At 37.1% G+C, this 17,586-nt stretch overlaps 1 protein-coding gene across 4 annotated transcripts in view; it reads right to left on the minus strand.

The window, feature by feature from the left end:
* Positions 1–17,586, minus strand: part of RIPK2 (receptor interacting serine/threonine kinase 2) — a 19,929-nt gene continuing 2,343 nt past the window's right edge. For all 4 annotated transcript variants that reach the window (XM_086883298.1, XM_086883309.1, XM_086883321.1 and 1 more), the window contains 10 exons: positions 15,930–16,083; positions 14,652–14,807; positions 12,217–12,374; positions 9,160–9,209; positions 8,656–8,817; positions 7,172–7,257; positions 6,889–6,978; positions 5,949–6,054; positions 1,712–1,891; positions 1–596 (listed from right to left, as the gene is read on the minus strand). In XM_086883298.1, coding sequence (XP_086739424.1) covers positions 271–596; positions 1,712–1,891; positions 5,949–6,054; positions 6,889–6,978; positions 7,172–7,257; positions 8,656–8,817; positions 9,160–9,209; positions 12,217–12,374; positions 14,652–14,807; positions 15,930–16,083 — 1,468 coding nt within the window. In that variant the 3' untranslated portion in view covers positions 1–270. The remainder of the gene's footprint in view (positions 597–1,711; positions 1,892–5,948; positions 6,055–6,888; positions 6,979–7,171; positions 7,258–8,655; positions 8,818–9,159; positions 9,210–12,216; positions 12,375–14,651; positions 14,808–15,929; positions 16,084–17,586) is intronic.

The raw sequence follows: 17,586 nt of genomic DNA on the forward strand, positions 1-17,586 counted from the left end.
TATGTAAAATGGTAAAACTTTAATGTTTTTCTTTGCCATGTATAAACAAAATACATTTACAAAATGAGTCAACAACTGTCAAGTGTTTGGCTTTATGATTGCACTCCAACTTATTATTTGGTCACTGACCAAATGCAGGCTAGAACTCAGGGCCATTTCTGAGACTCTAGAAAGGCACAGTAAAGACAAAGCTGCACATGTATAAAATACTATATAGAATCAAGAATCATGTAAGAAATATTCACATGGTTTCAAAAAGAAAGAATAAATTTAAAGATGCAGTCTTTGAGAATTAGATACAATATCTGGATAAGGTTGAAGTCCTAGCTGTTTGTTATCTTTCAACTTCTGTACTATAACTCTGGCAAATTCCTCTCCTTGGCTGTCTGAAGTATCAAGAAGTTGTCGTACTTTTGATGTCCTTGTAGGTTTAGTGCTTATAAGTTCATAATCTTCTTTCATGAGCAAAAATCTTGATAGAAGAGCATCCAGTGATTGATTCAAACATGCTTCAGTCATCTGATCAATAATTTCTTCTCTTTTACTTTGGATCCACTGATGTGCTACATTCTGTTGTATGGTTTCCAATACAAAATCTGAGATTGGAAAGGATTAGAAAAAAGGGATTGTAACTGTCTGACAACAAATATTGCCACAGAACAAAGAACAAGCTGAAAAAAAGCTGTTAAAATGATCCAATTGACAAATATGGTGGTCAGAGTATTTATTCTATCTGAATCACAGAATAATTTAGTTTGGAAGGGACCCTCAAGGAGGTCATCTGATGTAATGGCCTGCTCAAAGCTGGGCCAACTTCAAGGATAATTCAGGTTGCTCAGGGCCTTGTCCAGCTGAATTTTGAGCATCTCCAAGTGATGGTACTTCTGCAGCCTCCATGGGCAACCTGTTCCAGTGTTCAACCCGACCTGGTACTAAAAAGAGACAGGTGGTAAATTCACTTTCCAGGGGGATTTTTATTGAAAATTACTGAAAACATCCCTGTAGTTTCCTGGTATTTTTCTCAAGATGAGGTTTCACACAGTGAGAAGATGTTCATTCTCATATTTCCAGAAGAGGGGAGATGCAACAGATCTTTATAAAGTTGCATGTTATTGTGTGGCCCCTAAAAAAATAATTCTGAATAATTAATCATTAAAGTTTATTTTTGTTAACTTTTGTGTTCACTTTTAACAGCTATTTGATGCATAAGAATATAATGTAGTGGGCTCTCAACTAACACAGAGGATCATTACAGGTGAGATGCTGACACAGCTGCTGCTTCTCTCAGCCCCACCATTACTAAATGGAAGACTGGAAAGCCTAAAAAGTAAGAAGTGACATGCAACAAGGTGACTAAGTTTGAGCTAAGTTTTTCTCCTGTTTTGCTGGTCTGTAGCACTTCTACAGCAGTACGAGATAGGAAAAACAATATGAGCAAAGGGAATGGGATAAAGAAGACTTATGGCACCAGGAATCTGATTAAGAGGAGAGAAAAAAAGCTAGTAGCTACAGGTACCTGTACTTGGTCACATTTTTGCTTACCTTGTAAGTTTACAAGGACAGAATTACTTAGTTTTGCACTTTTAATTTGCAGATATTTTGTTTTCATTTTGCAGGTGAATAGCAGTTCCAGTTTCCATTTCATATTAGACATATGCTCAATGTTAGAACACTTATTGTGGGTCTTGGTACCAAATGGTGTTTGCTGTACCTGAAGGAATTGGTGATGATGTCAGCACAGAGGATGCAGAACTTGAGGCATCTGAAATATTCTTGTCAGATGAGAGAACAGTACTGTTTGGATGCACAAGGGGTCTGGCACTCTGAGTTACAGACAGATTTCCATCCATGCTCTGGCTGCTGAGAGAGTGTAGACACCCAGAATCTCCATCTTAGACAACAAGAAAAAAGAGAAGGAAAAGAACAAGCTATATTACTTCTGTGTTCAAATAAAATACACCCATCAGAGATTATTTAGAGCAATTTCACAAAAGAAGCCATAAACCAACTACTTTTACATGATATACAACAAATTAGTCCTTATACTCAAATTCTGAGTACATTTATGTCCCTTTTTTATTTTACCAGGGCTTGGCTACGGTTTGGGGTCCTGCTTTATTTTAAAGAAATATTGGGAGTGTAAGAAAAGTAACGAAAAAGCTCTGCTTGAGAGAAAATTTTTGTAGGGACAAAAAGAACAAAATAAATCCTTTGAATATTTGGAGAGATAACTGAAAGTCAGCAGGAAAGCAAACCAATTTATTTTGATGAAGTATGGCACTGTAACAAAGGTGAAAATATTAAAATGAAGATTCAGGTGGGGGAAAAGTAAGAACAGTGGGAGAAGTTAACATTCAATGGGAGGCATATGGAAGCTTTTTGTAGTCCATCAAAATAGAATATAACCTCATGAAAGCTTCACATAAACTTTTGCAAACAAAAGTATAAGGATTTCTATCAGGTGGGAAGTTTAACAGTTTCTAGTTTTAGGATTTTTTTTATAGTAGAAAAGGATGACAGATATGAAAGCAGCAGTAGGAATGACACAAGAAAGAGATGACAAACAGCTGATAAGAAATGAACTACAGGACATGTGCCTAACTCTGCAAATAACTTTGATTAGACTTTCATAGTGTCACTTGATAAAGACACAATAGCTAAGATGTTAACTAAGAATCAGAGATGCAAGAATTCAGATGAGCATCTAAAGACACAATGAGGTAGCCCCATGGACAGTTTGAGATTACCTGTCCAATGGGGAAATCTGAAGGTGTATTCCCAGCTCTTTCTTGACCTGTAGAAGAATATGTCTGTAAGTACACAGAGCAGGAATATGAAAATGTGGAAGAAACTCCATTCTGAGTATTTTAAAATGGTGGACTAGAACTCATAGTAACTAGTATTTTATTTCATGAACAAGAGAGAAAGCTGGGCAGAGCTATCTACTGTGAAGCAGCAGATATTATCTACTGCATGAAAAGGGGATTAGGAGACAACCACTGTGAGTAAAAGATCATTTCAGGAAAGTATTTCAAACAGCTGTGCTGGGATAGATTGTTATACATTTTTGGGCACATATATTTAGTTTCATAACATAAAGACAAAACTACTGGGATTGTACTGGTATGAGAGAATGACCTTGACCAGTGACCACAGCATAAAAAAATACAATCATAAAATCACACAATCGTTTCCATTGGAAAGACCCTTCCTTCAGATCATTGGGTCCAGCACTGCCAGGCCCACCACTGCCCTATACCCTGAAGGGTCACGTCCACACGTCTTTTAAATACCTCCAGGGCTGGTGACTCAACCACTTCCCTGGGCAGCCTGTTCCAATGCTTGACAACTCTTTCCATGGAGAAATTTTTCCTAATGTCCAATCTAAACCTCCCCTGGCACAACTCAGGGCCATTTCCTCTCATCCTACTGCTTGTTGCTATTGCTTGGCAGTTAAGAGGCCCCCATCAGGCCACAATCTTCTCTCAGATAGTTGCAGAGAGGAAAGGAGCAAAATTTCCTCTCTGAGCCTCCTTTTCTCCAGGCTAAACGAAACAACTCCAGTTCCCTCAAAAAAAAAAACCCACAAAAAAGCTAATGAGAGTTTTTCAGATGTTATTCAGAAAAAAACAGATTGACTCAAGTTACTCAAAAAGAACTTAGGTGACCTAGAAGACAGGAGTAACAGAAATAGAAAAAAGATGGAAAAATATGAAATCTAGACTTTCTGTTTCAAGCTGGGGCTAACGATTAGAAGTGAGATGAGGAATAAAAACAATCCCTCAGTAGGTAATACTGCAAGGAAGGACCTTGTGAGAAAGGAAAAATAAAATTCTAAGGTATACTAAGTAAGGGGAATTTCGTAGACAAAAAAAGTTTCTCATGTCTCTCATAATACTATGTAGCTCAATGACTTGTACTATGTATACATACATATATAGACACATAATACTATGTAGTTCAATGACTTAAGTTAGAACATGCACCAGGAGGACTTGTTAGGATACTAAGAATAAAGAAGTTTATTTTACAAAGGGATTTCAAAAGAGTGAATCCTGCTCATCTAGCAAAACAAAGTATATTAAAGGATTACTCTCTGTATCAGAAATTAAATGGGAAGAGGGAAAAGAGCTGTTTAAAGAAATACCCACAAAAAGCTCGCTAGTGTAGGGAAAAAAATAAGATGAAAAGAAAGGCTAAAGGCTAGAAGACAAGCCTTAACTCTGAAGAAGCAATTTTCTGAAAAAGTATTCTGATTGTACTGATGGAAAAAACAATAATCTATAGTCATTAACTCAGCTAGACTCTGTAGTCATTAATTTCTGCCTTTGGCCATGCCAAACTCCTCTCTTGCTAACAGCTTCCTGGAATAGAATCTTCACCTGAAACAATTGCATCTGAGTTTGAAAAGCAAGAGGAATGTCAGTTTTGCTTTCCACTGCAACACTACCTGATGCAGCTATTGGCAAAGTAATAACAAACACTTCTGCAGTAGGGTTTTATAGGCACTATTTTCACAAGTTTTACAGTATCTATACATAAACACAGTAAAATCTAAGGAATGACTATAAAATAACCACTAGCTGACCAATCAGATTAATTGTACCAATAAATTTTCATTGAAGCCCTCCATAGGCAGATACAACAATTTATAACAAAAACCAGCAGCAAGAAAGGCTGATATTTATCATTATCTTATGTTTATCATAATGATATTTATCATTATCTTATGATTACACTTACAGTAGTCCATGCTCATGTTCAAACTAATACTCCATGTTCTAAAATTCATCACAACATACTTATTAAGCTAGGTAAGTATGAGTTATCTTCATCACTGAGGTTTTTTTGCTGTACAGATAAATGCTTCAGTTGAGATACAGCCAAAGTACCCTGTACTTGCTTTCTGCCATTTTCTCCAGTAACTGAAAGTGCTTATGCCTCCCATAATTTATTTACCCAAATTCTTTCTGTATTTATACCTTTCTAGTACACTGAGTAGAAGTTCAAAATTGTGTATGTGTTCAAACAGGAGCTGAAAAAGGAACTGCCTGTGCTCTCCTACTTCTTTTAGAGTATCTCTGGTTTTGCAGGACCTCAGAATACTTTTTGATGCCTTTATATTATAGCAGTGAATTCAATAGCCTTGTCTGCTTTCATACTACTGGTCCCTAAAATGCCAGAGGACACTCTAATCTTTTGAAATATGTTTACATTGTGTCAAGAGAAGAAACTTAAATGCAGTTTTAGTTTCAGAATGTACTGCTACTCCACCTGGGCTCCATTGTATTTTTCTGGCTTCTGATGTCAGCAAAACCTCAAAATTGAGTTTTCTCAGAGAATTTTGCCAACTTTTATTCATAAAATGGGACAGCTACAAAAGGTCTGTCCAGGTATGTTGGAATTTGAAATAAAAGCCTCTCTGAGTCCCTCAGAGAAAAGAACTAAAATATATTAAATCACATAAAGAGTATAAGTAAGTAGAAATATATCTGAAGTGCTTTAAGAAACTGTGTTAGCTAATGAAAAACCTTAAAGTCTAGTTTAAAGTTCAGTAGTGTTACTTTTTACAGACTTAATCTAGTTCTAGACATAATGAAAACATAGTAAGAACACAGCTTCCATTTCTAGATAGAACAGATAACACTATATACTTTTGCAAAGCAATCTATTAAAGACATTTTTACCTATTGAATTAAAAATTATATAGAAACTTGCACTGGAAACTTTGAATAGGAAAACTGAACCTGTGACCTGTAGAGATTTCTCAGGTGATAGGAACAGAAAATCAGAGCTTAAAAAAATGTGGTGTTTTTACCCAGACCACAAAGTTTACAGAAGACATTTTTTTCTGACATAGAGGACCCAACTTTTTACTACACAAATACAATGTCACAATGTGAATGTAAAGCTGCAATGGCAAATTAAATTTACACAAATTATCTCACCTGATGAGAGGATATTACACTGGGGAATAGACTTGAATTTTGATGTATCTGGAGAGATGCTCCGAAGAGGAAGTGCATCACACTGTATGGAGCTATAGTACGTTGGCTGAAAGAAATCCAGGTGGATTGGAACAGGAACATTAAACAAATATGAAGTTGCAATTTTTTTACAGAAAACCTTCCCATCACCTATGTTTTCCCTGCTATCTAAATGCTCAATAGACAGCACAATGAAAATACGATAAATCAGAAGAAATTATGTAATCCCAATACTTATGTATTTTCAAAGATGACAGCAATTTTGTGTACAAGTTTAACTACTAGTAAGAACCAAAAGCAGCAGCAGCATTAAGAATCAAAATATAAATGCAAATCTATATGACCCTATACAAGCAAACTCTGCAGAGGTATAAGGGAGCAGTAGACAATCTCTTACTACTGGCAGGCATTTTGTGCTGCATTCCTTCTTGAGGGGATCACAGACTTACAGAATATGTGGAGAGGGAAGAGGCCCACAAGGATCCTAAGTCCAACTGCTGGCCCTGCACAAGACCACCCCAAGAATCATTTGCCTGAGAGCATCGTATAAACACTTCAGAAACTGGGCTTGGTGCTGTGACCAATTCCCTGAGGAGCCTGCTCCAGTGCCTGGTTGCCCTCTGGGTGAAGAACCTTTTCCTGATATCCAACCTAAACCTCCCCTGGACAGCTTCATGACATATTTAGAGCTTTCCCATATTTAGATGCCCTTCTGATTTCTGCATATTCACCCTTTACTATCTTCACATATATGACTTTGCATTTGTCTGGCTCAAGTAATGCATTTTATGCCTTTCCTGACTGCACAGGAAAGTAAAGTACAGAACTCCTCATACCAAGCTAAACTTCCTTTAATCTCGCAGGATGCTGACATACCAAATGCAACACATAAAGTATTTACCTTTTCAGGATTCAGAGGTATATTTAGAGATATCTGTTCCACATTTGCTTTCTTTCCACTCTTGTAAATACTTTGTGATTCATATAGTGACTGGAAGAGAAATATTTACCTGTATTAAATTTCTGCTGTAAGATTACAGCCTCGCACAAACACTGGTTTCAAACAGATACAAGATTAGACAAAGGAAACTGAGGAGAAATGACAAAGGAGATTACACTTCTTTTAGCAAGTGAAAACTAGCAACTTATTTGACTAACTCATGACTGTAACAAAAGCTACTTACCTTCGATCTCTTCAACAGAATTACTGCTTCCAGCATAGCTATTTCATCAAATGTTCGCAGAACTGGCTCCAGGTCTATTAAACATTCTAAACAAGGGAAGAGTACCTGGTGAATGGCTTGAAGTGGAAATCAAGTTGTCACTGTACTAAAGTGTCTTCCTCATATTTACAAAAATAATTTGTCTGACACTATCAAACCACTTACACTGCTAAAACAGAAGCTGCTTGCTTCTGTTAGAACAGTTTACACCACCAACAGAAATCCTGCCCTGACCTGGCCACCTCATCACTGCATACCAAAAGAGATCCAGGACAGTGCTGGACCACAAGTCTCATGTTCATGGAATGGAGAGACTGGTGAGTTTGCTGTGTTTTAAGGTAGCCCCATCAGCTACCTGATCAGCTGAATGGAAACAAATACCATCTCAGAGTGTGTTGCTGTCTTCCCACTCCAGAAGAGGTGTTAAAGATTTATACCAGAAAAATAAACACACTCCCAACACAGCAATATCCAGAATACATGCTTAAGGCATGAGGCAGGGCCAGATTACATGGGATAGTCAGAGCACTGACCTATCACATCCAGTGAAACCAAATGACACTGGCCTCAGTGTGTCTGCATCCCTATGCTATGGTAATTGCTTAAATTTCCCAGCAGTGAGCTGTACTTCCCCTAATTTTGCAACAGTTTTGCAACTTCTTCTTTCTTTTTATGATAGTTAAGTAGTGGCAAAAGCAATACATGTTTTTTTTCAAAGACCATCTTACTACACACATGGCACTAAAAAGAGAATCTAAGTTAGCTCACACTGTAGTACATATCCCAGATAATTTTCCCTTCAGTGTGACCACACACTTAAATTGCTACTTTTTTTTTTGTTAGTTGGCACAGGAAAACAAAAATGCATATGGAAATATCATGTATCTATTCTTTTTTGATTTTGGAAAACACTGTATTTAGACACATTCCCTTGATTGGAAAAAAATTCCAGTTCTTGCTTGATAAAGGAGATGGAACAGTAAAACAAAGTGTCAGTGAGAGATTTACACTGAGATGCAAATACAAATTGAAATCACTACAGCTTGTGTGCAATGGTCCTTTGGTGTTGATTGGGTGCTCGTAAATCCCACAGTACTCATTTTATACTTCACTTCTCCCACCCCCCCTTAAAAACCCCAAATTAATTTCAACAATAAAAAAAACCTCCAAACACAAGTAATTAAACAAAACATGCTGCTTTTTTACAGGTAAATTAAGAGACGGTAGATGCACAAGACTCCAACAACCAACCTGGTTTTGCAGCACACACATAATTCCTTTCATAAAAGTTTGTTTACAGACATGAAGAAAGCAGCCAAGCACCTTATTATAAGCAACAAGACTGAGCACATAGATCTCCTGACATCTTTAACACTTCCCTTTCACGACTATAACCTTGCTCTGTAAGTACCATGTTCAACAGAACTCTGGCAAGGTAAACTCACTTAAGAACGATGGTCTTTCATCTGGGTTTTGTGCCCAGCCACTTTCCATCAGTCTTATGATAAGCCCTCGATGAGGAATGTCCATTGGTAGACTTCCTTCACTCAAGTCTAGTCGCTGTCCCTGTGACACGCTGTACATTATCTGCAAGGGGTTTATAACTTCTGTCAAAACAGACATTGTGAAGTCATTAGAAATATATGCAATATAAAGAGCTTACTATATAGGAGGAGTAATTCTGCTTGCAGACATAGAATTTATAGCTCATCAAAATAATGTTATATTTCTTTTTTAATTAATGAAAAAGTATTTTTAATTTATGAAACTAAACTGATTAAAAAAGAAAAAGATACTAAAAAAATAATCTAATTCAAAAAGTATTTCAAAGTGTTCTTCAACAAGTTTAAAAGTTATTAGAAAGTAACCCCTAAAATTAAGTCTCCAGGTTTCACATTTAACCTCTAGGTAAAGCAGGAAAAATAAATTAAAGGAAGACATGGACTTACCTTCAAATGGCTGTTTCCTTGACATTACTTCCCACATGATAACTGCATAACTGTTTACAGTATAAAAAGTAGAGATGTTATTTTAGACTACCAACACTTAACAACACAATATGTTCAGTTTTACATTTTATTTAAAACATTTTGGTAAAATGGTCCTGTAAGCACACATGGGACTGACTATAGCTAACTAAAATGATGACATGAACATATGAAATCTATTATATGAAAGCAGGTAACTTGATCTAGAACTAGTTAATACTATTAAGTACAGACAAAATCCATGGCATATAAACTCCTATTCCAAATCTGTATCCACTTGTCTGTGCTAACACATTGTGAATTACATACATGGAGCTTAAATCTCAGCAAACAAATTAAAGTGAGCCCCAGAGAGCTAACTGCTCTGTCCTAACTGCAATACTCTGGAATATTCCCAGTATGGACTGACACTCCCTGACATTCCAAAGGGAAGCTGAGTATTAGCAGGGAGGATGGCTCTGACACAGAGCTCTATCCCAACACAGTGTGACACAGAGAGGTAAGATACAAACTTGCACTTGGGACGCCCACTCCAGCTTCCTCCCTCCCCATATTATGCTTTCAACATTTGCAATCTTTTCCATAGGGAGAGATGTCACTTACACACAGCATTCACTTTCCAAAACAGACTCTTGGGAAGACTACTCTGACCTAATGCCAGGAGACTGAACACAGATGTGCTTACTCAAACCAGTGACCTTCTTTTCCATTCACAACAACATGAATGGCAAGCAGTTCAGCGAGTACAAACTTGCCCCATGTCTAGTAAACTAGTCACTCTCCTTAGCCACCAGGATATACTAGAAAGAGCTAATTTTAAACAACTTTGTAATTTAAATAAGGTTAGCTGATTTAATTTAAAAGCAGCATTGAATTCTCGGTCCTCTCCAATTTTTCCTCACATACTCTACAGTATCTGAATGAAGTTCTATTACATGATTTATCCTAAAAAGTCCTAATATTAATCCCACCACTGTATTCAAGTATCTGGTTCCACTACTCAGACTTTTCTGAGTAAAAAGAGGCTAAAGCTTCAACGCTGCCATAACTTCAGAATACATGCAAGGTGCTGACAAGCGTGTATTTCCATGTTTTCAGTCCAAGTCTTTATTAAGCATTGTGACAGTGTCATTCCAGAAAATAATCACTCTGATAAATTGTTGTTAAGGCTTTTTCCCCACCTTTGGTATGAATGTACTGAGCTTCCTTCCTGCATCACTAAGAAGTACCCAGCTTTGCATATAGGTTACATTTAACTGCCTTAGAGCACTGTACCATCTGACAGCTACCAAGTAAGAATTAGGAAAAACAAAGTAAAAAACAAATAATTGGTGCTTAAAATCAAATTATATAAATTGAGTTCACCTAACTATTTATTCTGTTTGTATTTTAACATTCTTCAATGATAAAATTTACTCATGCAGCTTTTAATAAAAGCAGTCCTCCCTGTTATAAAGTCTGCTTTTCATGTATTCCTGACAGATCCATGCAGGCTGATTTATTTTGTAAAGCAAATAATCCCTTTTGTAGAAATTAAACTGCTTGACTGTTGTTTAAACAATTTGTTTCTTTAAGAAAGATACTTCCTCACAAATTAGCTTCAGTATCTCAACAACATTCAGCTGTGATCAATTAATTAGACATCCAGAAAAATATCCAAATATTTAGTAATATCTTTCATTCAGTTTGGAATCTCTCTACAGTTAAAGATTATTTTCTCAGTTCTACATCACTGCAGCATTCCCCTATACACTATTCCTGTTTTCCTTTCTTATTTCTGCTTTGTAGCATCTCCATCTGATTGTGAGCACAGAATCTCCTGTGTGGCATTTCTGGTGATCCTTTACTGTCTCTGAACCTTCATGTCTTCCTGCCTTGAACATCTCTCTTTCCAATGTTGTCTCAGTTTCTCTTCTTTCTTCTCACATAACCTCTTTCCTTCCTAAATTACCTGTTTTCTACACTCATCTACTGATGTCTTCTCATATTTTCTCCTATTTGGTTGTTATTCGTCTGAAAATATTATTTTCTTTCTAAGAAACATTTGTCTTCTTCATCTCCACCCATTCATATAGCTGCCAGTCACCCTTTTTTTCCCCTTAATACACCTTGCTGTCTTTTCAGTGTTTTCCTTATCCATATCTTCTCATCAAAGGGTAAGGAAAACAGGTATGTTGTCATCTGTATTCTTTGGACAGGAATTCCAAGGAACTTTCTGTGCTTCTAAGGGTAAGGGAAATAGTGATTTCCCTGGAAGTCAGTAGGACCCTCTGAGACTGAGTCATCTATCACTAAGATACAACCACCATGTCAGAGATCAGTGAAGGTAAAGGTGGCAGACTGCACCAGAATGATGGACTTTGTAACAGTGACTAGCCAGTTCATGCCTTCTCAATCTTCCTTTACACTATGACAATTCCTCCCAAAATCTTTCAAGTAATCTCTGAGCTCTCCAAACCATTTCAGACCAGCTAATTGTAACTCAGTTATAATCTCAGAGAGATTTCCTTTCGCTATATGGGCCACCATCACTCTATTAACTATTCTACTACTTGTACTCAGGACTGCCCAACACAAAACTACCACAACTTTCATAAGGTAAATTATTCCTTAAGGAGATAATTGTAACTACTTTCTCTAAACCCACTATCCTGTTTTTATCTGCCTCCTTTCCAAAAATACATTTTCTTCTTTCCCCAAGTACATTCTACATGATTACATGAATGGCTTTCTTCTTGACCTGAATTGTCTGTATGTGTATGCTCATCTACAGAAACCAGTCCCCTACCTATTTCTGTAGTCTCAGTTTAATTTTGGAGCATTACACTTGTCACAGCACAAAACAAATGAGTCATTAAATCCAGCTATCACTCAATTATTTATTTCCCAATTTAGCCAATATAGCTATGATATTATCATTGAAAAGAATAAAATTGCTAAGAATATGTTAAAATCTAGGTTCAGTAAATCATATCTGAGTTCAGATTTCAAGCCCCACTAGAGAACAACAGGAGTTACCTGTAGATATCATGTTTCACACTTGCCCGGGTTTTCTGACTGGGGTTGTAATCCTCAGGTGGCATGTAGATAATTGTCCCTCCTTCTGGCAAAGAGGATTCACTTCGTGATTGCGACATGGATATGACACGCCATTTGGACATGCCAAAATCTGCAATCTGGAAAGGTCAAATCAGTTGTTCTGAGAAGAAAAACTGGATTTATCTGCTGACAGTTGTTAGAAATTCCTGAAATGTGCCCAGAAGCAGGGGTCACCCAAAGCTCCTAACCCGACACACAAAAGCTATGTGGTTCTCCTAGCAACAGGAAACATCAACTCCAGTCCATAAAGCATTCCCAGCTCATGACTCATGCTGTCCCTATAGCACTACTCTATCTGTTCTTTTAAGGAAGGACTCATGTATGCTACAGCTGAGGAATCTGCTGTAGATAGCTGTACCATATGAAGAAAATCACTTCCTTGTGTTAAAAAGAAGCAAACAAAAAATCATTAATTACTAGTAGCTCCCTGGTTATGAAGAAAGCACAAGTTCAATATGAATCATAATAGTTGCACATAACTCAGCTTGCCAATATCCAGAGGCAGCTCCTCTCACAGAAATATCTCAGGGCATTTCACCTCACTCCCAAAACTATGATGTATTAATCTTGAATTAATAAATTTGATATTCTGAAATTCTGTGCTGCAAAAAGTTGCTGAATATTTACTTTACTGTGCACTCTGGGCCTTTGCTCCTTTCCACAGGATACAGTGCCTCTACATGAAGAAGAAACTGACATCAGTTTACATCCTCAGGCATCCATGAGCCAGGGCACCTGATGTCAGATTAGGTTATGGATAAGGAAAGAAACATTTAGCAGAATGCACCTGCTGGCTGAGCTGCAGTGTCTGGCATACATGGGAGATAAGCAACCAGCTACCAGCTCTGCACTTGCCCAGCATTTGCGTAATATCAAAAACATTTTCAAAAGATGCCTGTGCAAGTGCTGTGTCAATTAAGATAACAGAAACAAGCTTTCTGAAGAGCATACATCAAAATCCACAATGAAAATTAAGCTTTCTTCTCTACAACTCATTCTCATCAAGCCTTCCTCATTGTAATTAGTCTTGATTCTTTCTCATTCAGTAGATCAGGGACAGTCAGAAGCACTCTGTCAATGGTGTTACCTCTATACATACGAAGTATCTCTTCTATTTGGCAAGTATGAAAACCTTGTTTGCATTTCCTGTCAACAGTACTAATTTAGAGAATCTTGCTTCACTTAAAACCCTAAGGACACTCCTTACAGGAGGCTGGGCAGGTATGCAATAATTAACCTCTTCCCTTCAATAGCCTCAGCAAAGAAACTGTTCAGATATGATCAGGCAGAGCACCAGGCCACACCAAAGCTGTTAGAGATTAAAAAGAGAGTGGATAAAAAATGGCTTGGACTCGTTCCCCGATCAGGTTTATCAGGAAGCTCGAGAGCTGGCAACACCAGCACAATTGAGTGGGAGGAAGTATGACCTGCTGAGGGTGTGAGCAGAGACAAAGCCATGTGAGGCACTTTGCTGCCAAGAAAAATTTCTGTGCAACAGAAAAGGAAGAAACCAGCAGTGGATCTTTGCTCAAAGGACTCACAAAGAGACTAAATCTACAGTAACAACTGAAACATTCACTTTCTAAGTATATATTCAGTGCACAATATCTCTTATTTCCATTTACTTGAGTAACATATTCTGACAATTATAAAAACAGATCTTTTTAAAAAAACAAGAAAAAATGAACCTAACTCTTGCAATTATGGAAGCACCTAAACATTTTGCCAGAAGTACTTTCAGTGTCTTTTTTGCATCATGGCAGTGATATTTTAAAAGGCTGAATTAAAGTTTTGAACTACTGACACTTCCACATGTATATTTGCTTGTTCTAAGGAGCTTCACAAAAGCCACCTTCCAACCAAGTAAGACTTCACAGTCTTGTTTTACATGTTCTTATACTACATCAACGGAGCAGATATGTCCATATTGCATGGTAAGTATCAAGTAGAGCATTTACATTTGAATTTGACCTACTGCCTATCAGAAATAACTTGTCAGAGCATCCTCGGCAGGAACACTTTCCATTTTCTTCTCAGAAAGGGCCAAATGTAGCTTTCTTGAAAGGCTGACAAACAAGAGTGTCACCACTATTGAGTGATATCAACTACTGCTATAGCAGAAGCAGCCCAAATTCTTTCTGGTCTTTTCAGACAGATAAAATCCACAACTGAATAATACAGAGCTTCCAAAAGAAAAACTCCCACGTTTTGTCTGCAAGGACAGAAGAAAAAATCCATAATACAATTACATCCTCTCTGCATGGCCACAACCTCAGCCTTCCTCCTCTACACAACAATGAAAACACTTTCACTCATTTTGGATACTGAGGAACAGAAGAATTAAATAACCCTACCTTGATATGAAACTCATCATCCAGCAAAATGTTTTGGGTTTTTAAGTCATGGTGCAGTAATGGAGGATTCATGTTGTGCAAATAGTTTACTCCCAAAGCAATTTCATGAAGAATGCGGAATCTCAGGCACCAGGGAATGTCAGGATATACATCTTTCTGCCAAGATAAAACCACAAAACCAGAATGTAATCCTCTATTCTGATCTAACAGCATACACAAAGACCTATTTTATAAGAAGAAGAAAGTGACTTGGGCAAGCAGTAATCTTTACAAATATACATTACACAAACTCTTTAAGACTCATTAGCTGTTAAAAGAAACATTATCAAAAAATAATAGTTAGGCAGTGCTATGTTTCCATTCCCTAGCATTCACATAGTAGTTCATGACTGCTATGCATGATGTAGAAAATTTATTACATTACTCATTCATATGGAAATATGAATTACAGATGAACTTCTGCACGAAACTTGCAACCCACAATTTTTGAGTCCTACATGAAGAATGGCAGTAATCGTATCTTCAACTGACATTGGGGAGCAAAAAAACTATTGAAACTATGCACAAAACACTACCTGTATAAATAATAATACAGTAACAACAAATAAAAAAAAGTAAAACTCAACTGAAATATTAAAAGTTACATTGATGCTAATGCCTTTATGAAAAACACACAGTTGAGCTCTCTAAGGCACGAGATGTATATTGGTTAAACGTGGACTTTAGTGCCATTGAGACAAAACTGCAGTCGCTTTGCATTACAACACTGTTCAGGCCAAGCTAAGGGGAGCAACTGAGAGTTCAGCACAAGAGAAGTTACTCAGCGAATAAGATCTGATAGAAATATTCATACTTGTTTATATTATTAATATTTGGCTTCTATAAACTGAAGTATTTTTTTTTAATTATTCAAAACTCATTAAAAAAATCAATATTTGTATTGGCAGTAATTCAGAAACCCAGACTGAAGAAAGCATAAGTATTTCAGAATCTAATTAGAGAACAACTGAGATTTTTAAAGTGACTGTATGTAATAATTCAACATAAAGCTCCTTATAGGTCACTTTATTAAAGAAAAAAGTTTAACAAAACTTATGTCAGCTAAGTTTAGTTGTCTTTTTGAGATACAGGTCTAACTGAGCACCAAAAACTACTAGGGATAATGACTGTCTTCTAGCATGAAATATTATAAATAAAATACTTTACTAATTAATTATGGAAATTGCAATCTACTTGAAGCAGCCAGGTATCATATTTAAAGACCATAAGTACACTTACCCCATGTAATAGCTGGTTTAATGACCCATTGGCCATGTATTCTGTTACTATCCCCAGAAATTCAGGCTCGTTGCAAATTCCCAAAATTGGCAGTATGTAACTAAACCTGGCTTTGTGCAGTATCTCTGCTTCTTTTAGAAGGTGGTTTCTATCGCTTAAATAAAACAAGCAAACAAATAAAATACATTACCATACCAGTACTAGGAAACTCAAAGCAAATGCTGGGTTCACTCTATTCTCTGTCAATTATATCCCTGTATGCAATATCACCACCTTTTCACCATTTAATTTCTACCATGCTGTTTTGAGAACAAGACAGTGTAAGACAAATCAGAATCTGTAAATGCAAAGACAAGACAGCTTCCCTAGTTTTGTTGTACCACACAAATGTATTTCCTTCACACATTTCATCCATGTTTCCAGTAAATAAGGATACAGTCAGAACTTCCAGCTTCTACCATTCCTTGTAACAACCAGAATGCATTTCTCCCACTTTACTGAACACCTTCAAACCCTGAGTTTTCACCCAATATTATCTCCTAGAAAGTAGAGATTTTAATACACATGATTCTCCAACCATTTAAATTTAGTGGACTCTGATGTACACTAAAATAATAGGGGTTAAAGGAATGCACTTTTGACTTCTGAAGGAAGTTCCTTTCTGAAGGAAACTGAACAATTAATCATGCTTTGTTTTCACATAAATTGTTCCCTTAAACAACCCCTGCTTTGAATCACTCTCTGGAAAAAATATCCCCTAGACACAAAGGAAGCAGGAACAGACCAGCCTCATGATGTTTGGATGCCTGAATTTGATCTGTTACCTTGAAACTCCTCAAAAATGTAGTTTTGATGCATCTTTACAAATTGAGACCTTGCAGCTCGTGGATTTGAGAAGGTCAAGTTTTATTTAAGATTGAGTTTCATCCCTAAAAATAGAAACTATTTGGTATGTCTTATATCTCTAATAGTCTTGAAAGAAATGGGTTTGTTGTCAATGAGGATAGTTGGACCATGAAGCATAATTCAGTGAAAAAAGAATTTAGATCTTATATCAGTGGAGACTGGGACAAGTACATGACTAGGATATTCAAACACAGGACATTTACAACACATTTAAGATCCTTTGGATGTGAGCCAGTCTGACTCAGGGCTGTGCTGGGGGACAGGGCTATGCCCACCACGATTTGTTCAGCACAGCACTGTGTTATGTGCACAGCCCTCCCATCGAGCTCAGGGCACACCCCAAAGCACTCAGGGCAGTCTGGATCCATCAAGGTGGGTTTAGCACTCACAAAGAAAAGGCTGTCACGCTATATGGGAAAAAGTAGAAGCCTTGTGAACTAAAGCCTGCAGCTCCTAGCAGCAGGAAATTTTGAATTTAGATGAATATGAAATTAAGGTCCTTTTATTTTTGTGATGGAAAAAGACTTATAGGAAACTTACAGGAAACAACAGAAGTAAAAAGGCAGCCTTTGAGACAAGCATAGGATAGAAGACACAACTACACCTTCCTCCCTCTCTCCAGAAATGACTAGGTTTGAGGAATTTTGGGGTTTTCCCAGAAAGTAAGGCACATTAGCATGGGATTCAGCTGTGGTCAGGAAACAAATTGCAACATACTGAAGTCTATTCCTGTGTCTGTCAGTCACTTCAC

Source organism: Cyanistes caeruleus, chromosome 1 (genome assembly GCF_971803275.1).
Source record: "Cyanistes caeruleus chromosome 1, bCyaCae1.hap1.1, whole genome shotgun sequence".
Classification (NCBI taxonomy): Eukaryota; Metazoa; Chordata; class Aves; order Passeriformes; family Paridae; genus Cyanistes; species Cyanistes caeruleus.